Source organism: Patagioenas fasciata, chromosome Z (assembly GCF_037038585.1).
Source record: "Patagioenas fasciata isolate bPatFas1 chromosome Z, bPatFas1.hap1, whole genome shotgun sequence".
Lineage (NCBI taxonomy): Eukaryota > Metazoa > Chordata > Aves > Columbiformes > Columbidae > Patagioenas > Patagioenas fasciata.
In genome coordinates, this window is record NC_092560.1 from 48,435,485 (window position 1) to 48,457,906 (window position 22,422).

At 39.5% G+C, this 22,422-nt stretch overlaps 1 protein-coding gene across 3 annotated transcripts in view; it reads left to right on the forward strand.

The window, feature by feature from the left end:
- The window catches only part of CAMK4 (calcium/calmodulin dependent protein kinase IV), a 175,076-nt gene that overhangs the window by 105,519 nt on the left and 47,135 nt on the right, over window positions 1-22,422 (forward strand). For all 3 annotated transcript variants that reach the window (XM_071802044.1, XM_065861261.2, XM_071802045.1), the window contains one exon: window positions 4,303-4,375. In XM_071802044.1, the coding sequence (XP_071658145.1) occupies window positions 4,303-4,375 (73 nt within the window). The remainder of the gene's footprint in view (window positions 1-4,302; window positions 4,376-22,422) is intronic.

The following is a 22,422-nucleotide window of genomic DNA, read 5'->3' on the forward strand; positions in this document are numbered from 1 at the left end:
TTGGGTTTTTTGGTTGTTTGGTTGTTTGGTTTATTTGGTTGGTTTTGTTTTGTTTTTTGCTTTGGCTTTAAGCATTTCTGTATCCCTTCTTCTTAATTCCCTGCTGTCTTCCACATAGTTTTTCTCTCCAGCACTCTTTTGGCCTACCTGGTTCTTTCATTTGCATATCAAAGAGAGTATTTAATTAGTTCCTTATCGTTGCTGTTCCTGTCTTTCTGTCCTTTCTGCCAAGGTTTAGTCTTTCTTCATCCATGCTTTTCTTTAAGATCATTCTGTAAACTAGGTATAAATAATTGGTTTTGCTTTCGTAATAACGAAATAAGACATTTCTGCAGGTTTCCTTCCTGCTATGGAAAAAAGGGCAATGAGTCATTGTTAATCTGGAGGCTGAAATTGAAAAACCCTTTTAAAGAAGCTTCATTGGTCTCAGGTATGAGAGTTGTTATAATAAAGCAAACTGGCACACTTACCGTTTGTCTTATGTAAACTATCACGGGGAGGATGAAAAAAATAGATACACAAATGATCCCTCAGCATTATTACAGGACCTAACCTACAGGATAATTTTCTTTCAGTACTCTTCCTTACTGCCTAATAGCCCGGTTTTAGTTCTAAAGCAGAGTGCCCTTAGAAATAGATTTTCATCTGTAGCAAGAAGAATGTCTATTTTCATTTACTGCTGTTACAGAAGGTTACGTTTTCTACTTGCTAAATTATTACTAATTAAGAATTAAGTTTGTATTCTCAGTAACTCTGGATTCTAGACTTCTGAAAACCTTGGAAGTTAACTGCATGTGATATCAGCCCTAATTGGCTTGCCAGTGCATGTTATTCACACGTAGCATCAGCGGATAAGTCATGTGCATTGCACAGTAATTCTACAGTTGGCTTCTATTGCTTTCCTGAAACATGGGTCCATGCTTCATTACATTTATTTACTGCAAAGTGTAAATTCACAATGGCTTCATCTTCAGGATCTGGGCACTTCTTCTGTTATATGTTTAATGTAAATAATGAGATCAGTATCCTATCCTTACCAAAATATATTTCTTTAACTCAGAGTGGACTGGTCTTGTACCTTCTGTGGTAAGATGGCAGTCTTGAGCATCTCTTTGATCTCTTTTGTTTCCAGCAGTCAGGTAATTGGTAATTTTCTTTCCTACATTGGTTGGGCATTGAGAGGAAGCTAGAACCTCATTTTTTCCTTGATTTTATTGAGTGGAAAATAAGTTGGCTGCATTTAGGAGATAGGCTACCATACTGTAAAATTAGAAATTTGTTGTATAAGGGGAGAAATGTAGATTTGATTGTAACTGCATTGCCACATATTTCTCCAATCTTAAGTCACATATGCTGGAAAATCAAAAAATTTCAAATCCTGTTAAAACCTTAAAACCTTCTGCCCTCAGGTGTTTCTGAGGCCAGGTGCATAAGGACATCCTGCAGCTCTTAGGCTCTAGGCCTGGGCAGAGTGGCCCATTCACAGGGGACATATGCCTGAGTGATGGTGTAATTAAGCCCAGCACACTCCTGGCAGCTCAGCCTACATGCAGAACTTCCCCAGCAGCAGTCCCGCAATGCCTGTCTTTGCTGCAGTGCACTATGAAATATATTCCAAAATCTGTGGCAGTTTGAAAGCAGAGAGTTGAACAAGCACTGTACTTTTTGGTTTTACTACCTTGTGACCAGATTTGAATTTTTTTAATGATCTCCTGTGTCATACTAAATGTTATAGGCTTAACAGAATGATTATGTCAATGTCTTTAATACCTAGAATCCTGTAAAACAAGGACAGTGTTTTAACATGCCTCTTGTGCCATGATCTAAGGAGCAAGTTAGCACTCAAAATACCAGCAGGGAAGGGGCAAAGTGGAATGTGGGCAAGATCTACATTCTCAGAAATGCTTATGGATGCTACAGACAAGAACCCGCTGGCTGACACTAATTGCTTTATTTGAATTAAAAAGGAGGAGGAAGCCAAACCAGTATATTTGAGGGAACAAAGGCTCAAGGTCTCAGTGTGTGATCTACCAGAGGAGGATGATTTAGCTTGAAATAGCTGAGGAGGAATCTTAGTTTCAGGCATAATGTAGTGTTTTATTGTGCAATTTGTGATTTTTGGTAATCTCTTTCCTAAACTTGAGGTTAAAGGCCTAACATAATGTCTCATTGAGAAAACTTCTATTGGTTTTACCCTTGTGCTGGTAAGTTCAAGTAAAGCTTTCCCTGGTGGTTTAAACAGATGACCAATGCAGGGGAAAAGGTGGAGGTACCAAAATGCAAAAGAGGTAAAGCACTGTGTATGTGATGGTAGCTGAAGGGCTGCCAGAAAAAATGTTCTAGAAATAAGGCCAAATAATTATGCAGCCAAGAAATCATGGTGAAATAGAACAACTCCTGCTTGAGAGTGGTTGCTTGTTGCTACTGATGCCACATGAACAGACTTAGTTATCTGTGAACACCATGATTGTTAAGGTAAAGTAATTGCAGCTTGTTAGAAATATTCCTGCAGAGGCTATTTTCCACAGTGCCACACTTGATATATCTGTTTCTGGTGGATTATTATCTTTGCGTTGTTTTTTATTGCACTTAACCTTTTAATGAGTATGTAGTAGTACTTTTCACATGTACATTAGTCAACACATTTTCTGTCAGCTTTTGTAAAGCTGTAAGGAGTTGCATTGAGGATAACTCAATGTGAGTCTGTTATTTCAGAGAAGAGAAGTGAAAAAAAGATACTGCAGAACAGGGAAAGTGGGGAGAAAAGAGTCTATTCTTCTTGCCACAGGAAGAGTCTGTTTCTGAACTTTTAGGCAGAAGGTCTTTCCAGCAACTTTTGGCTTCAGATGTTACAGGCTTCTTGATCTCCTGCTTCGTGGGGATTTTAGGGTATTGTTTTGTAAAACTGGCTTGTGTGCTTGCAGGAGATCATTTTATAAAATATCTGATAGGTACCACAGATTCTGTTCCTAGACAACATCTGTCTCTGTTTTCTTGGACTTTGAAAAATTAATGTGGTAAAAAAATCAAAACTTCAGGTCAAAGATCTGACGTTTAAGGTAACTCTCTGAAGGGGAATTATTGTAGTTCAAAATTTTTGTGTAGTTAAATATATTAGTAAAGAAAACCTGTTGGGTATCTTAAATGGAGCATGTACATGTTAATGATAGATCCTTTTTTTATTAACTTCTTATATGTCATTGTGCAAATTTATATTTTTCAATGACTCTGTTTAACTGAACTGTGCATTTATATAATGTTTGATTCTGTAATGGCAATTCTTGGAGAATGTGGGATGCAAATCGTGCATTACAGTAACAAAGCTGGGCTTTGGTAGACCAACCAAGAAATCTGTATTCACCTGTGTTGTCCTTTCTATGCAGCATAGCATACAACATGTTGAAATACACTACTTCAGAACATTATCTTAACACAGAAAAGTATTTTCTTTCGTAATGTTTTTATATCATGGTACAGTTTCAGGAAGATAACATTATCGAAGAATAAAGTTGAGATTTTGTTTATTTTTACAAGACTGAGTTGATGTAAAAGCAAAAGTACAAATAACACCAGTTTTACAGGATCTTCAGAAGTTGTAAATGCTACTGAATTCAACAAAAGCTGCACATGGTCAGCACATTTAAAAAATAAAGCTATTACTTATTCTCTATACAAAATAAACATATCATAATGGCTATTTATGTTACGAAGAAAAATGAAAAGGTAGTTTTAGTTTTAATAAAACTGTGTTTCTTTGACTACAGAGACTCCAGTTTTGTACTGATGGGGAGAAAAAGTCAGTTGTTCAGTCCACTGTACTTGAGGGATAAGTTGAAGCTAGTCAATTTTTACGCCAACCTTTTCCCTTGAAAAAATCAGATCTGCATGTGCATAGCACAGTGCTTTTGTTTAATAACTAAATAAATAAATAAGGAGGAAGGGAAGCTTAAGTTAAATATAAAAGTGAAAAAACAGTTCCTAAGGGATACCTAGTTTTATCTGACAGTAATTCAAATTCCCTGAATTTAAAAAAATCCCAAAACCTTTCAGCTGAATGTGCATATATTATGAACTTCTTATCTAGTGGATATTTTATCTGCAGTTTTTCATTTAACTGAGAATCAAAAGTAACCTAAATTGCAAAAGCATTTCTTTCTATTCTTTGGGGGGCACTCCAGAGGCCTGATCATATTTAAATCTGATTGCTTTCTAGCTCATTTTTTAAAAGAAGCTTTTGCCTGCACGGATTATTTACCTTAATGCATAATCCTGAGCACAATTTCTTTTGTTGCTTTTCTGTAGGATTGTGGAAAAGGGTTACTACAGTGAACGAGATGCTGCTGATGCTGTTAAACAAATCCTGGAGGCAGTTGCTGTGAGTATTATCTAGCATTATATGCTCAACACCTAATCTTTCACCTGTAGTGGCTCAGTAAATACTTACATGGGAAAGAAGCAGAGTTTGATGGATACAGTCCACACAAGTTCTCTCCTATAATTAATTTTGTATTTTTTTTAAGGTAGTGACACTTCGAAGGGCAAGAAATTACTTTGCATGGCAGGCAGCAATACATTTAATGCTCTAAGTCATCTGTTACAGTGGGGAGTGCATGTCCAGTCTCAGAAGCTTGTAGAGTTCAGCACTGATCATTTTAGCCCCAAAAGCAATTTGAAATCACTTACATAATCTCTCATTCATTTTTTGTAGAGTGTGTCCCAGTAATTTATTTGGAACATTAAACAAAAGAGAGTGCATTACTTTTCCTCTCAACTTAAAAGGGTAATAGATTGGCTGAACTTTAGCTGGTATAAAAAGTAAGAAGAATTTGAGGCAGAGACTCTTGCAGAATATTGCCATGAAAATAGTTTAGCTTTATTTGCAGTTGTTGCCTGAAAGTGACCCATCACAGTTTTTGCCACTATGCAGGAGCATTTCTATAAACAAGACTGATTGCAAGGAGGCGTGGCCTACTGAGAAAGTGGATAGTGTAGGTTACAACATATCTAACCAAAAATTGATTCTCATTGCCCTTCAAATTGCACATACACACACAGAATTACAGTAATATTGACAGACATCAGAATAAAGTTTGGTGCCAGTAGTTTGAGCAGTTCCTAATGTACCTTCTTCCTCTATATTTTGTGAGATTTTCAAACATTTGAATTTTTGTACAACTGTTTCACATTCTGTCACTTAGAAAAAAGTATAAAGATTTTTGAGACAAGAAGATGAAACACACACACTATTTCTGTGCATTATCTATCCTCAGTCACTTGTAGCTTTTCCATCTGATTTCACACCAGATCTTCACCAACCAGCAATCAGATACTGGGAAAGATCGTAAGAAATTAATTTGTCAAATGTCCGGTCTATATGCTAGCATTGATCACCTTCAGAAAGAAAAGAGGGGACACGTTGGACAAGAAAAAAGAGCAGTTCAGTTGGGACACTCAGAATATTTCAGAGAAATAGCAATATAAGAGGCAATTTTACCTTGTGAAACTAAGATGTTAGCAAAGCCTGAGGAGGGATAGATGCTAAACATTTTGCCTTCTGCTCTGCCTGGCAGTCTGACCTCAGAGTCAGCAGGAGATACTCTGGATTTTATCCAGTGGCACTGTGTGGTTGTCTGCAGCAGATGTCTGGTGTGAAGCAGCCACATAGCAGAAAGACTGCAAAGATCTTGGAGCAGACACAAGTGCTCGGAGGTGTGCAAACAGTACAGATGAGACATGACTGACCTTGGGTGTATTTCCATATTGTCAGGCTTTTCAAACAAAAATCAGCTTTTGATCACATTGAAAAAAGAGAAGTCAACCTGAAGGGCTCTTTCACAGGATGGTAGTGATGGGGCAGGATCTGTACAGATCATCCACAGAGATGCAGTCTTGAAAGAGCTGTCCTCGGGAAAGGACTGGTGGTGGTGGTTGTACCCTGTGGAAAGTACCTAGAGGTGAGGAAAAGTTAATGTGCTTACAGCAGTAATGCGATTATTCAGAAGGAACAAACCAACTTGGGCATATTTATCTGGGATGGTAACTAAATACTCATGGTTTGGTATTATTTGTAAGCCTGTTCACACTAAGATGTGAAACTGGTTTGTGCTGCAGTAACCAAGCATATTGCAAGACTGTCGTGTTCACTTCGTGCTACTTTCTGAACGATCTGATGCTTACTGAGTCACTCTCAGCCAAAGCAATCTGAATTATGTATTTAAGTTTAGTGCACAGCATAATGCATTTGTATAAACTTCTTAAAATTGAGTCAAATTATTATTTTATGACCAATTTTTTCTTCCAGTCAAAGTGCCCCAGTTAAGATGGTTCTACATTATTTATCATTCTTTTGCAAAAATGATGAGTAAGTTTTGCTGAAAGATGGTTCAGAAGGTGTTTCAGCTCTTTATTTTAAAAGCTACGAACCAGATGGAGATCTTCTGCTTCTATGAGTTGTAATAGCTTTGTTGAAATCAATGGAACAGTGATGTATGAAAGCTAAACCACTGACCTTTATATGACTATGCAATAATTGGGAGTTCTTTACATCCTTGTGCTAGATCACTAGCTAGGATCGACTGTATTGACCTTTGCTCTTACAACTGGTACTCAATATTGAAGTCCAAGCTGGGAAAGCTGTGGAAGAGGCAGATCCCAACTTGGGATCCTTGCAGCCCAACTGAAAAATTGTGGTAGATAGGGGCTGAAAACTTGACAGAATGGTGTTTGTGAGCAGAACGGGAGTTATTGTTAGAAACTGTAAAATACTGCTGGCAGCAGAGTAAACTTTCCAGAATAAAAGGAAATATATCCATAGATCCAAATAATTAAAACCAAATAATTGTACAATCATCTCAATAGACCATGCCAATGAATATACTTCTGGCACCAGGTAGGCATTTTGACCTTTGCAATTTTCAGAAATTGCTCTTACCAATAGAAGCATTCATTCTTGCTTTCCTGAACTCTCTTGAACTGGGCTATCTGCTTGACATATAAATCCCTTGTTAAGGGGTGTTTCTGTAGCAATGAATCTGTCCTCACAATGGATCTTTGACATGAGAGGCAATTATGTCTTCATTTAGAAAAGGTTTTTTTTGAAACCCTTCCACAAGATTTAATCAAAAGTATAAAGAGGGATTGGAAAAGCACCAGAGCATTTTTGTTCAATTCCTTTTGAAATTATTAAACCAAATGGACTAATACTCTTAAAGAAATCCCATAAAGCTTCTAGGTATATCTGTTTCTTGTAATATCTGAGTAACTATAAGTGTAGCTCTAACTAGCGTACCAAGAATTATGCAAGCAGAAAATGAATCTTAATCTTCCATGTCACAAACCAACATAAATGTGTTAGACATCTGTCCTCCCGACAACGGAGAAAATAAAAAAAACAGTATTGTTCTGAAAACCACTGCATCAGTTTGCCCCTTTTCCATGTTTTTTCCTTCTGCTGGTTACATCAGATCCAGCATTCCCAGTCTATAACGGTATTTGGCTGTAGTGGGAACAAATTACCTTTCTTTCTCTCTTCTGCACCTTCACCTTTTCCATCATTCTTCCATTGTTCTTCATGCTGGGAGATAGCTTCATTCATAACATAACAGGCAAGCATAAAACTAGGGCAAAACAGTGTTCATCTTTTTAGCTCTTTTGCTGCACTGTTCAGAGCAGGTAGGGAGGTTTTGTTGCATCTCAGAACAGAGTGTATTTCATTCCTGAGAGAGGAGGCATCTGAGGGCAGCCTCTCTTGGCACATCGTTGTCCTTTCTCTCCTTCTCAGAGTATCAAATTTATACAGTGTGGTTTTCTTGCATGCTTATTCTGGTAGCAGTTTTTCTGTTTTATAAAATTAACTAATTTCCACACACAGATGTCCTGAGGCCAGATCTTCACTCCCTGACTTGCAGAATGAGTTATTGATGTTATAGGATTCAAATAACCCTTGAAATATTGGTCAAAAAAAAAGATATTTGCACACTTTTTCACTTAAGATACATCTGCTTTATAGCTGGTCAGACTTATGAAAATGACACTGATTTTTTTAATTGTGTACTTTCAAATCTTATGTCAGTAAGAAGAAACTGTGTTCTCTCTTGCTTACTCTGCATTAGTGTCAAAGTGATAGGTTTCTGCTTGAGGGTTAAATTACTGTTTTCATTGTATTTAAATTTGAAATGAGTTTTAACAGTTTACTGTTTGTTATTAGGGTAGTTACTAGCATGCCTTCTATGTGTAGTTTTGAACTCAGCCAGAAGATTCTAAGTTACTTTCACATTTTACAATAGGTTGTTTTCTTATGACTGGTCATTATCTTGTCCAGATAGGAACATTTTCCTGAAGCTATATGTAGGACCCCCTCTGTTTTCATTTCTGTTTTTTATTTCAGTTTTCTGCCACTTTAGGCTTCATTGTATGCCTGCACTTCTATTCACTTCCTTATCAGCTTAAATTCACAGGGAGCACACTGAATTCTCAGCTGTGATTGCAAAGATAGGGCACTTAGACACTTGCAGTTTTGAGAGGGAGAATCTAGATTAAAGGTTTCTATTCATTTCTGTGAACTTTGATCTGTCCGATAATGAGCTGTGTGATAGTAAGTAAGAAACTACTGTGAATGTGCAGTCTGCAAGTATATTTAACACACTCCGAGGCACTGGTGTGTTTAACAATTAGACCTTAGACCAAATGAGGTAATCAGACTTTTAAAGATCAGCTGAGACCCAAGAGAATTTATTACAATATTTGGGCTTTTGACATTCAAAGAAAAGTGGATATTAGAGATATTAGATTTCTTTCTTTTTTTATTATATTTTTTTTTTAAAGTTTCCTTTTTTTCTATACAATCATTGAGCTACTGCTTGCTGGGGATAGAGGCAACCAATGGTTTTTAATTTTAGCCACCAGCTACAAGGTGAACTTAACCAGGGTGTAAACATCACAGAATTCTGCAATTTTGAACAAGGCAACTGTGTTACATTATCAATATAGACTTAGCCCAACCTAAAAAGGCACACTATTAGGATCAATAAATATATTGAAACAAATAGGGAAGAAGCCTGGGACTCCGTTCGTGTAGAAAATGAGGTTAAATTCCACAAAAGAGAATGGCAGGACTGCCTAGGTGTTATAATACAGGATAAAGACCTGTGTAAAGTAGTAACAAAATATGGGAATACTGCATGTAAGAGGAGGAATCTTATGCATGATTACAGATATTGAAGAACATTGACTTCCCCTCCTTAGAATATTTTGCACAAGATTGTCCTTTTAATAGAGGAGGTATTTGCACCTTCAGACCTCTCCCCAGTCCCTGGTGAATCCTGAGTGTTTTCCATGCTCCCTCTGGCAGCAGGGAGTGGTTTTCTGAGCCTGTTCTGGGCATAAGTATTGTCTAGGATACGGTTAGGAAACAACAGTTATTCTGATCTAAAGCTACCAAAATGCAGCAATCTCTGCTTTTCCAGTGATGGAGGGAGGAGAAATGTAAAATTTTGTCGAATTTTCAGAATGTTTGCTCGAAGTGGTGTTCCAGTAACTTGCAGGTTTAAGCCAGATTGAGCGTTTTCATTGAGTATGCAGTCGTTAGTAAAAGGACCAATGCTTGATACTGTAAGATAAGAAGGAATTTGCTGTTCTGGCTGCAATTCTGTGCAAAGGATTATGATGTCATATTGTGTTCCCTGACAGCATGGTCTGCTTTTTTTCCGTTCTCCTTCTAACCCACCAACAAGAACAGGAAAAAAAGCACAGAGATTGTTGGTTTTCAGGTTTTACACTTGCACGCTGGCATGCTCTTCATTTTGGGAAATTTGCATGGCAAGATTTTGGAAGAAAAGGCAGATAAACACTGAGTTCAAAAGAGGCACAGCAGCTATCTCCAGTTAAAAACATCTTTTGCAATGTAGTTGCAGAAACATATAATACAGAGGCTTGTATTTGCTCTCTTTTACAGGAAAAAACAAAAATGTTGTCAATATGCAGGAGAAGTTCTGCATTACTTTTACGGTAATTCATACAGGGAAAAACACAACACAGAAAACCTAGACACTGAATCATTGTGCTAATTCTTCAGCTCTATCCTGTCACTGAGGTGGTGTGGAGCACTGTTAGCTTTAAGCTTGCCTGGGGAGGTAAGGATTGCTCACAGAAGCTGAACTTGAACTGTCAGGGAGATGCGATGTTGATACCCATGTCCCTGAGCTCGGGAGTAGTTCAGAGCAGTTAGTGCCAGTGGCCCAAGGTGTTCAAGAGCTGTGCTGTTCATTCTGATTTTTGTAGCGAAGCAGATCTTGGGGTGTTTAATGCCCCTTTTTAATGGATGAAACACAAACATGAAGTTCTTAGTATACGTTTTCCTTGTAAGATTGTCATTCATAATATCCTGGAAAACTGACTGTGTGGATATATTATTTTGCCTGACAGATTTCTCCCTACATATTTGTTGGTTTTGTTTGGTTTACACTTTGTCTTATAATGTGTTGGGTGGTTCTGCACTTCAGTCACGTCAAATGGGTGCAAGGGGAGGACATGCAAGATGTGATTATGGAGTGAGTTATTGTCACAAAAAATTATTACTAGGTCTGTACTGGACACCCTGTCTCCTGACCAGTTTTTTTATAATGTGATCTTCATCTTTGCCAGCTAGTTTGCCCTCAGTTCAGCAACCATGACTGGAAGACTTCTACCAACATAGCTTTACCCAGTAGCAGTCTTTCCTCTCTGATGTCCTTCTGTCACCAAACCTTTTTCAGTGCACTCCATAGCGGTCCGTTTAGTCTCCTGGTGTCCTGTCACCTTGAAGAGTAAGGCAAAATCAAACCAAACCAAAAGACCCTTTCTACCCTTTGTGACTGGGCAATATTTTCTCTTGGCTTGTTAAGAAGGATAAAGAGGACCAACCATGTACTCAGCCTGGCTTGCGGGGATGGCTTACCATAGCCATAGTGTTGACACTTCTGAGTGCTCTTCATCCAAGAAGAAATAGTAATTTCATTATACTGTTGACTCTTGTCTTGTCCTGTTCAAGATAAACACTAAGGTAAAGGCTTTTTGAAGAAGCATTGAAAGGTTAGGACTTACACTTGCTTTACAATGTACAGTAGTGATGTGGTGAAGAACATGGTAGCTTTTGATCTTGGGAGTTCACAGGTGCTATGTAAACACCTATGTGCATTTGGACATGAGTTGTTTTCCATTTTGTGGTAGGGTAGTAGCTTGTGAAGAAAAAGAAGCAGATGGGTCCAGCAATCCATGATAGGTCTTCTCATGTTTTTTCAGAAACATCTTCTGAAAGGTAATCCTTTGGCCTTCTACGGTCTTGTTTCTGAAATCTACATGGGGACACGTGATGAGATTTCTGTGTAACTTTGTTTTTATTAATGTTTGTTCCTTCTTGTGAGCTTGTCGTAAGGCTAATGCAACTACACAGAACTCAGTGGGTCCGTGGGTTTAATTGATCCTTAAATTTAAAAGTTCCCATACATGTAGGGAGTCTTCTGACATTTGTTCTCTTTCAAGGGTTTTAGGGGCAAATGAATTTATATTAAATATAGCTGTAGGAAACTAACATAAAATTAAAATCACTGTTTGGTCAAGTTCTGCTGTGTTTCTAAAAAGCTTTTCTTAAAAAGATAACTTATAATTAATGTTAAGACAGCTCAATTTTTAGAAGACATTAAGGAATAATAAGACATGGACACTACTGGACGTATGCAGAATTTGTTGCTATTAGCTAGATGCAGATCATTTTACTTAAAGGTGAAGGCAATGTTGACTGGAGAATTACAAAAACAAATTTTGGAATATTTCTACAGTACTGAATTGGGCAGTAGAAAATGAAGATAGCAGATCCAACCCTATAAAGAAATTTAACAAGATCTCTAGTACCAGTTAAAAATTCTGGTTATTTCAGAAATGTGGCCTGAAGTAGTAAGGCATCCAACATTTTACAAGTCTTCTCCTTTTATTGATATATTTTACTGGTACTTTGCACCTTTTTTTACAGTGCAAGAGTCACCTTCATAATATTCAGCCATTGACATGGACATACAGGAGAGTACTGAATTTTAATTGTAAGAATTATGTTAGGTGCCAAATATTTTGAAGGTGTTTAGACCAAGAGTTGAAGATGTACCACATGAACATTAACTGCAGAAATGTTTGTACACTCATTCATAACATTTCATTAGTTCCTGTAGCTGGTATCGTCAACTATGATCACTTCTAGCAGCATAGTTAGAGAAATTAGTTCTTGTAAAATATTGTCTTTGCTTACAAATTGCTAATGTCAAAAATTTCATGTCAAGGACATCTGCATGGCTTGTGTCAGCAGGGCTTGCACAAATGGTGCATAGGAAGCTCTGCAGAGTTGTGCAGAAATTTGATCTATGCTTTGATCCATTTCCAGTTAAATGCCTAGCTGGAATTACATTTAAGTGGATAAGAGATTTATGTATGCACATGATACATAAGCATGTCATACATAAATCTAAGAGTAATTTGAAAATTATACTGAGAACACCTACTTTTTATTCAAAAATTTACTAAAATAGTTGTGAAGCTTGTAAAGTATCTACAAATTGGCCTCTGTCACCTATTAAAGTATTTAAATTACTACTATTTTTTGGTATTTTCTTTTGTGTAATTGAAAGATACTTTGTTTTCTGAGAATAAAAATACATAGCTTAAAACTTTCTTCATCTCTTGACAAAATTATATATATTTATTATATTCTACTCAACGTGACAGTAGTCGTAATGATTACTAACTATGCATTTGACAGTAGTATTTAATGAGTTATAAAGAAATGCCTGGCCTGTAGATGGATATGTAAGTGAAGCAACTTTGGAAAACTCTCAAAGCAACAATTCTTTGTTATGCAAATTAGTACAAGAAATGTCACAACAGATACACTGGTTGTGCTAACTGATTTCACGCATTTCATAGAATCCTAGAATTATTTTGACTGGAAGAGACCCTCAGGATCATTGAGTCCAGCCGTAAACTAACTCTAGCACTAAACCATGTCCCTAAGAACCTCATCTAAGTGCCTTGTAAACACTTCCAGGGATGGTGACTCCACCACTTCCCTGGGCAGCCTGTTCCAATGCTTGACAACCCTTTATGTGAAGTATTTTTTCATAGTATCTAATCTGAACCTCCTGTGGTGCAACTTGAGGCCATTTCCTCTTGTCCTATCGCTTGCTCCTTGGGAGAAGGAACCAACACCCTCGATGCTACAGCCTCCTTTCAGGTAGTTGTAGACAGCGATAAGGTCTCCCCTCAGCCTCCTTTTCTCCAAGCCAAACAGCCCCAGTTCTCTCAGCCGCTCCTCATCAGACTCGTGCTCCAGATCATCCACTAGTTTCATTCCCCTCCTCTGCACTCTCTCTAGCACCTCAATGTCCTTTTTATGCTGAGGAGCCCAAAACTGAACACATTATTCAAGGTGGGTCCTCAGTAGTGCCAAGTACACTGGCACAATCACTTCTCTAGTCCTGCTGGCCACACTATTCCTGATACAAGCCAGGATACTGTTGGCCTTTTTGGCCACCTGGGCACTCTGCTGGCTCATGTTCAGCTGGCTGTTAATCAACATCCCCAGATTCTTTTCTACCAAACAGCTTTCCAGCCACTCTTCCCCAAGCCTGTAGCACCGCCTGGGATTGTTGTGACCCAAGTACAGGACCTGGCACTTGGCCTTGTTAAACCTCATGCAGCTGGCCTCAGCCCAATGACCCAGCCAGTCCAGATCCCTCTGTATGACCTTCCTACCCTCCAGCAGATCAACACTCCCACCAAGCTTCTTGTCATCTGCAAACTTACTGGGAGAGAGCGCTCAATCCCCTTATCCAGATCATTGATGAAGAAATTAAACAAAACTGGCCCCAATACTGAACCCTGGGAAACACCACTTGTGACCAGCCACCAACTGGATTTGGCTCCGTTCACCACAACTCTTTGGGCCTGGCTATCCAGCCAGTTATTTATCCATCATCCATCCATGCCATGAGCTGCCAGTTTCTCCAAGAGAATGCTGTGGGATGCAGTGTCAAAGGCCTTGCTGAAGTCTAAGTACACAACATCCACAGCCTTTCCCTCATCTACTGGTTGGGTCACCTTGTTGTAGAAGAAGATGAGGTTTGTCAAACAGGACCTACCTTTCATAAAACCATGTTGACTGGGCCTGATCACTTGACTGTCGTGTATGTGCCATGTGATGTCACTCAGCATGATCTGCTCCATGACCTTCCCCAGAACTGAGATTAGACTGGCAGGTCTGTTGTTCCCTGTATCCTTCTTCTGGCCCTTCTTGTAGATGGGCATCATGTTAGCCAACTTCCAGTCAACTAAGACCTCCCCAGAACCTGATGAAGTTCAACAAGGGCAAGTGTAGGGTCCTGTACTGGGGAAGAATAACCCCAAGTGCCAGTACAGGTTAGGGGTGGACCTGTTGGAAAGCAGCATTATGGACAAGGATGTGGGGATGTGGGAGTCCTGGTGGACCATGAGTCAACAATGTGCCCTTGTGGCCAAGGAGACCAATGGATCCTGGGTGCATTAGGAAAACTGTGCCCAGCAGGTCGAGGGAGGTTCTCCTCCCCCTCTACTCTGCCCTGGTGAGGCCGCATCTGGAGAACTGCATCGAGTTCTGGGCTCCCCAGTTTAAGAAGGACAGGGAATTACTGGAGGGAGTCCAGCAGCGGGCCACAAAGATGATGAGGGGTCTGGAGCATCTTACAAGAGAACTGGGTCTGTTAAGCCTGGAGAAAAGAAGGCTGAGAGGGGATCTCATCAATGTTTATAAATATCTCAAGGGTGGGTGTCAAGACAATGGGTCCAGACTCCTTTCAGTGGTGCCCAATGGGCAACGGGCGTAGATTGAAACATAGGAAGTTCCATCTGAACATGAGGAGAAACTTCTTTACTTTGATGGTGCCAGGACACTAGAACAGGCTGCCCAGAGAGGCTGTGGAGTCTCCTTCTCTGGAGACATTCAAAACACACCTGGACACGTTCCTGTGCGATCTGCTCTGGGTGAACCTGCTTTAGCAGGTGGGTTGGACTAGATGATCTCCAGGGGGAGAAATAAGGGAACACTCTTTTTGTTTGCTTGCATATACCTTGTTATAATCACAGTCAGTGAAAGCAGACAGGGCCGATGGTTGGAATGGTATCAAGGTTTGTTTTGCAGGCTAGTTATATACATTATTCCCTTGAATCTGAACTGTGGGTATTGCCATGGACATGGCATACATCTTAATGACTTGTGAGGAGAAGTAACCGTGTTCATCCTAAGGCATTGGTGTTGGGTTCTTTTAATTAAGAAAATAATTGCCATTTGATGTATTCTGGGCACAAAGTGTTTATTTCTTCAAATCTTTTTTGTGAGGCTTGAAGGTGAATCCTCTCAGAGAGGGGTGATTTAACACAACACATACAGAGAAGACTCCACGAAAGCCAAAAAATCGTCTCAGCCTTTTCCTCTGTTTCATGACAGTATTTTAACAGGGGCTTCTTGAATGTCCTCAGGAGACCTGGCTATCACATTACTGTCAGGAAGAAATAGGCAAGTAGGTAAACTGTCAAGTTATGTAGGATGCCTATTGAAGTGTAGCCACTGCCTGGGAGAGGAAGGCATTTGTGTCCTAAATCTGCAATTTCTGAAGGAATGTTAAGGATTGGTTTCATACATAGGATAATCTGTTTATAGGGAGAGAGCATTCTGAATGAATAGATTCATAATTTTGCTAGCTTATGTTCATTCGTTCTTCTTGTTTGTTGTAAACAGATTTAAAAGTAATTTTTCTTGTTAATGATATGTTGAAATTGTTGGAAGGGAAATAGAGTGGGTTTTATTATCACACCAGCCTGATTTATCGGTACCTTGATTCAGAGACCTGTTTTAAGCTGTTTTAAGCTGAGTGCAAAGCTCTTTTTTGCAGCACAGAGAAATTTACAGTCAAAACAGTCTGGCAATGCTACCATCAGCGATAAGGAAATGAGGGCATTGTATTTGCTATTATCTCTAATAGAGGAAATGGAACAAGCATTAATGATCATACTGCAGATTTACTGTATTACAGTTAATGTCCAGTGCAACAAAAAGTCAGGGTCATATTTGCTGAGTTGTTATCATCTTAAATTATGCTTTCATATAAGTAAGATGTCCTTCTCTCATTTTGGAAACAAGTTACTACAGTATTAGTATTGAAAATATTTCAAAATAGCAATGAAAGTGATAAACTATCTCTTGTTTTAACTTACAATACGCCACAAAAGCACATAGCGAAGTTTTGTCTAAGAACTGACTAAGGACTCAAGGATTCAACCTCATCCCAGTTCATCTCAGGCAGATGGGCAGTTTGCCTGTACCTTCATTTATAAGATGGGTTATTGGAAACATTGTATGAAGAGTATGCTGACACACTCCAAAGGCTGTGTCTCTGTGCACTGATCTTTGGGACATCGTTTGGCAATGGTCTGGTCATCCCCTTTAGAAGGGGAGCAGCCTGGCATGGGAAACAAGCTGCGTGCTGACACTGGGCATGAGACTGCATCTTGGCTTTAGACGGCCACCTGTTTCTCTTCTGTATGTTACTGAGCATACTCTTAGCAATTAATATAGTACAAGTAAAGGAAAAAGACTGGCTTCCTCTCAGACTTTAGCCTGCTAATACTCTTGCATTATTGTATTTTTTGTTGCACATGTTGTGGAAATTGTCATGCAGGGACATGACATGCACGACAATCTGTCCCTAAGGAATGTAAATAGTGTACAGTCTATGTCTACATGTCACTGTAGGAGCCTGGCAGGACTCTGAAGGCTGGAGAAGCTCCTAAAACATCCTGGAAGCCTTGCATACTGTGTAAAGACAATAAAAAACTAGCAATTGGATGCTACAGAAAGGGTTAGGAAGGATTCATGGCAGTTCCCAATGGAGACTGAGAAGGTCTTGCCTCAGAAATTGCCCAAGGAAAAATATCAGAATAGGAAAGCACCCAGCTGTGTGTTAATAGACAGATGAGAAATGTTAACTGGCACTGCAGGAGTGTCACCTGTAACTACTGCTCTTCATGCAAATTGTGCAACCTTGATAAAGTGATAACAGCGTGGACAAATATTACATGACTTTCTAAGGGCTAAAAGGCATCTAGTTAATTGTTACATTAAATTCCCTAAAACTTTTCTAATGTTTGAGGAACCATAGAGGGATTTAATGACTTTTAGAGAAATCAGTGTGGTGAGAAGGGCCTGAATGCACCTGTCCTCTGCGCAAACACCAACCAGAGGACAGGAGCAACCCCAGTCCCTGCAGTATGCTACCAGGCACAAAATTGCTTCCCCAAGGAATCGGCACAGAGTAGCAGCACCTTTGCAGAAGCCACTGCTTTATCCTTGAGAAGATTTACTGAAGCATAAGGAAGCCCCTTTCTTCAGCTCTCCCCATCCACACAGCTGTTCTTCTGTCTCCCAAGCCTCCCATGCCTGCAAACCTAAGCGAGGACAGGCTTGTCTCCCTGTGTCTTGCTATTCCTGTCTCAGTAATCATGGTAAGGGTAAAAACAGATGGATTGTTCAGAAGTAAATAGCAAGTGAACCTGTGAAATGAAAGACATTTGCAAAAAAATTGCTCAATAGTACTATTATAGCCTTGTGCAATTTTTAGTCTCCAATTTCATAGTACTGGACTCACTAGATAGGAGGCTGTCAGCAAAATGGCTATTTACAAAATTACATTTTTTCATGAGGTAGTATGGAAACTTATGCAAATCTCCATGCCTGTGGTTTGAGTAAATGCTAAGAGATTTTCTGCTGTCTTCAGAGGAGATTCCTGGCTTACCAAGGGCCTGGCATGAGCTAAGATGGACTCACACCAGTCACTCTTAAACAGGCTGTGTAATAACTTATCTGTCATTGTTTCAGATAAGTGGCTCCATTTCTGTGGCCCTGGCAGCATGAGCGAAACAAAATTCCTTACATATTATCTTAGGATTCCTTATTGTTCCCCTGGAATGCCAGCAATGTAGACATTTTACAACTTGTAATGAATCTGGTTTTCTCCTTCTTAATTTACTCTTTCCTGATACTTTTTATGTCTCTGTGTAACTGGTTCTCATACTAGTTTGCTGGCATGTGCAAGTTGCTTTCTAAATTCTTTTACCTCCATTTTTAGTGTTTCTCAAGAACAATCAACAAAAACAAGGAGTATCTAGACTTTAAATTACACACCCACCTTCTTTTCAGTCGAGGTTTTCACAGGCTCCTGTGTCTGATGATCCGGACTCTGACAGAGGTGAATAATGCTGCTGATGTTTTCAGGAATCAGTGTCACTTCACACTTATCACATAGTGCACAGCCAGTGGTAGTTCGATTTCTGGGCACTGACAAATTTGATTCCATGGTGAAGAGTGCCTGGTGTGGGGTGTTTGGTGGATTTTCTGACACAAGTTCTTATACAGTGGTAATGATGGGCAGGAGATGAAGTGTAAACAAACAGTCAATTTAATTATTGGAATGTGCTTTTTCAAATATCTTGCTGAGCTGAGTCCATCTGATAAGCAGCAATAGCAGAAAATCAGTATGCTGTCAGTTAGGAAGTAAACATACACATCTTTTTTTGCTTGGATTTTAAAATTATTTTGTGGTACTGTTGTGATTTCCCAGATCTATAGAGTATTATCATACTACGTAATTATTATCGTACTTTATGGTAATAAAATATGGTAATTCTGGATTTTATTTTAGTGTGCAATATTTAGTAACTGTAGAGGTAGGTACCATACACTATCAGGGATGCAAGTCAGTCCTTTTTCTTGCACCTGGTTGTGCCTACTTCACTGATGTTCTTGTATCTTTCTATGTGACACATGGATGCATGACTTCATGTTGCTATAAAGAACTTTGAAAGCCATGCAATAAAAATCTCTCTGTTTTAAAGCCTTATTATTATGTACTTCATTTAAAAATCAATATTTAATATAAAACTCTGTTATGATGTGATTAGGTGTATTATGGAACATTGTTGCTATCAAAAAATTCAGCGTGTTTTTCTGTGCAGATACAACACCCCAGAATAAGCTTGCATGTGTGACTGTCTGGAAGGATGGATAATTGAACAAACTCACAAACTAGAAGCTTAACCTCTCCACGTCTCTCGTAAATAAGAGTTCTCTCTTCCTGCAAGCATGCTTCACTGAAGCATCTTTAATTTGAGCATTGAGTATGCATGTGTATATACTGAATGCGCATCTTGTAGTCTTTCTCTTGGTGACAGGACTAAAAAGATCCCTTTTCTCTTCCTAGCTGCTGAATTTTTTCAACCTATGGAGAGAGATGGTTAGTAAAGTCTCGAAGGTGTTAGTTTCCTGTAAAATGTAGTTGAAATTGGTCAATTGGCTGAGATGGAGCAGACAGACCCCTAACATCTGCTTCCTCAAAAAATAAAGGCTAGAAGACGTAAATATGATGCTGCTAATGTCCTGAAGAGCAGATCTGTGGAAACAGGATTTCTCTCTCCTACTGTTGTCATCTCAATCCTTGTTTTTGCTTTCGAGATCCTCCCTCCAACTTCATTTCTCATTGGAAATCCAGAGCTGGGAGGATCAACAAGCAGACAAATGCTGATTCACTGCTGCAGGCAGCCAAAGCACCACAGCTCCCTGCCTGATGGCAGCTGATGCTCACTTAGTGATGAGACACAGACATTCCCTTGAGAGGTGCTTCCACCACTCAGCTGCTGCTTCTGCTTCAAGTTCACAGGTTCCTGCCACCACCATGCAGCAGCAGATGGAGGTTCCTGTCCTTTTGGTGCTGGTGCAGGTGCTTATGCAGACGTGCACGGCTGGGGTCTGCCAGTATCTTTATTTTCTCTACAGGAATTGCTGGAGAGGCAGTGCCCCTCCATGCTGGATCCTTTCCCCAAACGCCAGTCTCCAAATGATGCAGCACACTGATGCCATGTACTCTATACCCAGTGTTGGGGTTTTGCAGAGAACAGAAGACAAGCAGGACAGACTGCTGTAAGCTCACGAGTGTTAACACATGGTCCAGCAGCTAAAATTATTTCTGTCATGGTGAACCATCTTGGGTGTTACAGCACAGCAGACTGCTTTCAGTGCATCTGTAATGAATGCCACGTGTATGCCATTCAAATGGAGCAAACATCAGCAGCTACATTCACATAAGAGAAAGGAAAAGGGCTGCAGTTCCATCTAATGACACAGCATAATCCTTCATGCTGCTTGTAACCATCTGGGACAGCACAGGTCAGTCATGAGGGATTAATTTACCATTGCTTGTTCCCTTGTTTGAATGTGAGGATTTGGTGGCAAAACTGATGAGGGAGAAATGTAAAAGAGACTTCCATCTTCTCCATTATGAAATACATTCAAAACAGTGGACAAAGATTCAGAGTCCATTCAGAAAGTGATGTCTTGGCAGTATTTATTTTGTAAATTATGGATTCTGCTGTTCGCTGGTAAATCAAACAGGTGAACATAAGCCAAGCTTTGTTGGTAAGAACCGCATAGTTTTAGACAAACCACTCTGAAGAAATAAGAGATGATCTCACTACTTAAAAGGATTTATCTGATTTTCTGTGCAAGCATGACTCCCCACAATAACTTTGTATGTGTGGTTGTCTAGAAGGACAAACCTGTCAAAAGAAACTAGTAAATCCACAAATAAAATCTAAAGTTTCAGTCTCTAGTAGGCTCTGATTTTTTTTATCAGATAGTGTGAAGAAGAATCTGCTAATGTGCAAAGAAGCCAACTCAAAGACAAACTGTTTTAAATTTTTTCTTTAAATACGTGTCACGGTTGAGATGGGCAAACGACATAGACCAAGTTCTTCCAGGATTAAAGTAGTAGATGCCATTTATTGCCACAAGTACATTTTTATACAGTTTTATCAATTCATGTGTCTCTTCGCTATTGGTTGCAAGTTACAACAGTAACATGTCATAGGCTAATTTTGCTATCATCAATGTTACTCTTCTACTCCCTTCTCTCTCATGGGTGCATCTTTAAACGTCTCCAGATACTCCTTTACTCCCACCTTTCTCACGAGTAGGCCTTAATATCTTCAAGGCTAATTTATGTTCCCATGCCCTCCATCAGGGAATCCAAGGACCCACCGTAGTCCCACAAATACCCATGTGGTCAATGAAACTTGCAGCAAGGATCAGCTCTGGTATGTCACTTTTGAATCTAAACTAACTATTTCCAGCCCTGCATGTTTTTGCACTTGTTTCCATGTGAGACTCCCGCTGTCCTGTGCTGAGTCATCACAAGTGGTAGCAGTGGAGGTGTTCAAGCTGCAACTTCCCTAAGCTGAATTTCAAACTAGGGGTTTTCAGAGAAGGCCATGTTTAGCCAGAGTGCAGACCTGCTTCCTTTTCAGACTTGCTGCGTTTTCTCTATCTCTGCTCATGCTCTGTAGGAAGCAGCAGACTGAAGCAGGTATGTATCTGAGCAGATCCTGAGTGTCTGTTTCAGGAACGAATGGAAGATGTGTTTTAGTGAGATGAAGAAATGTTGAAATAGATTCATAAAGGTATTTTCCAAACTATCAAGTTGAGTAAACAGAAGAGTGATATATCTGGGTTCATATTGCTGCAAGAGCATTTGTTGAGAAATAGCTATTGAAATAGCCAGTAAAACATGTCTCTTTTGAGGCCTTTCTAAGCTCTGTTACAGGTAACCCAGTAATCTAAGTTAAGGACCACATGTTGGGCCTATTTGCTTGTGCCCCTCTCTAGCAGGATGGTGCTCTAAGGATGCTCTGTGACTCACGTCACACATCAGGCTTTGGAGTTGACAGGCAGCAGCGTGGCTCTGGCAGGCTGGTCTCTGCTCCTGGCGTCCCCACCACCAGGTGTGGGGACAGGTGTGCCCAGGTGTGCAAGACATACCCTGTGGGCTACGTGTCTTCCTGTGCTCCGGCCTGCAGACAACTTCACCACGAAACAAATGCCAAAGCCAGCTGGGTTTAGATGGATTTAGATTTCTGACTCAGGTAATTCTGTCTTCCCCAGTTAGCCTTTAATCTGTGAAAGCGAAAATTCATTAAATGCTACCACCCTTCAGGTCTGATGCACTCAATATGATGTAGTTAAACTGTTACACAGAATGGGCATGTGGCTTTTTAAAAGTAAAATATTCCTCTCTAACTATGTTGCATTTTACTTCCTGTTCTTCAGGGAGGGTTTGTTTGGTTGGTTTTGTTTTGTTTGTTTTCTTTTGTTTTGTTCTTTTCTGTTGTAAACATTTCTTTTTATTGTTTCTTAGAATTGTTTTTTGTTTTGTTTTGTTTTGTTTTGTTTTGTTTTGTTTTTTCTGCATGAAATACAGACCGATGTATCTAAATAGTGAAAAATCATGGACTGGTTCATAGAGTTCTGTAAGTTTTCAGTTTGGT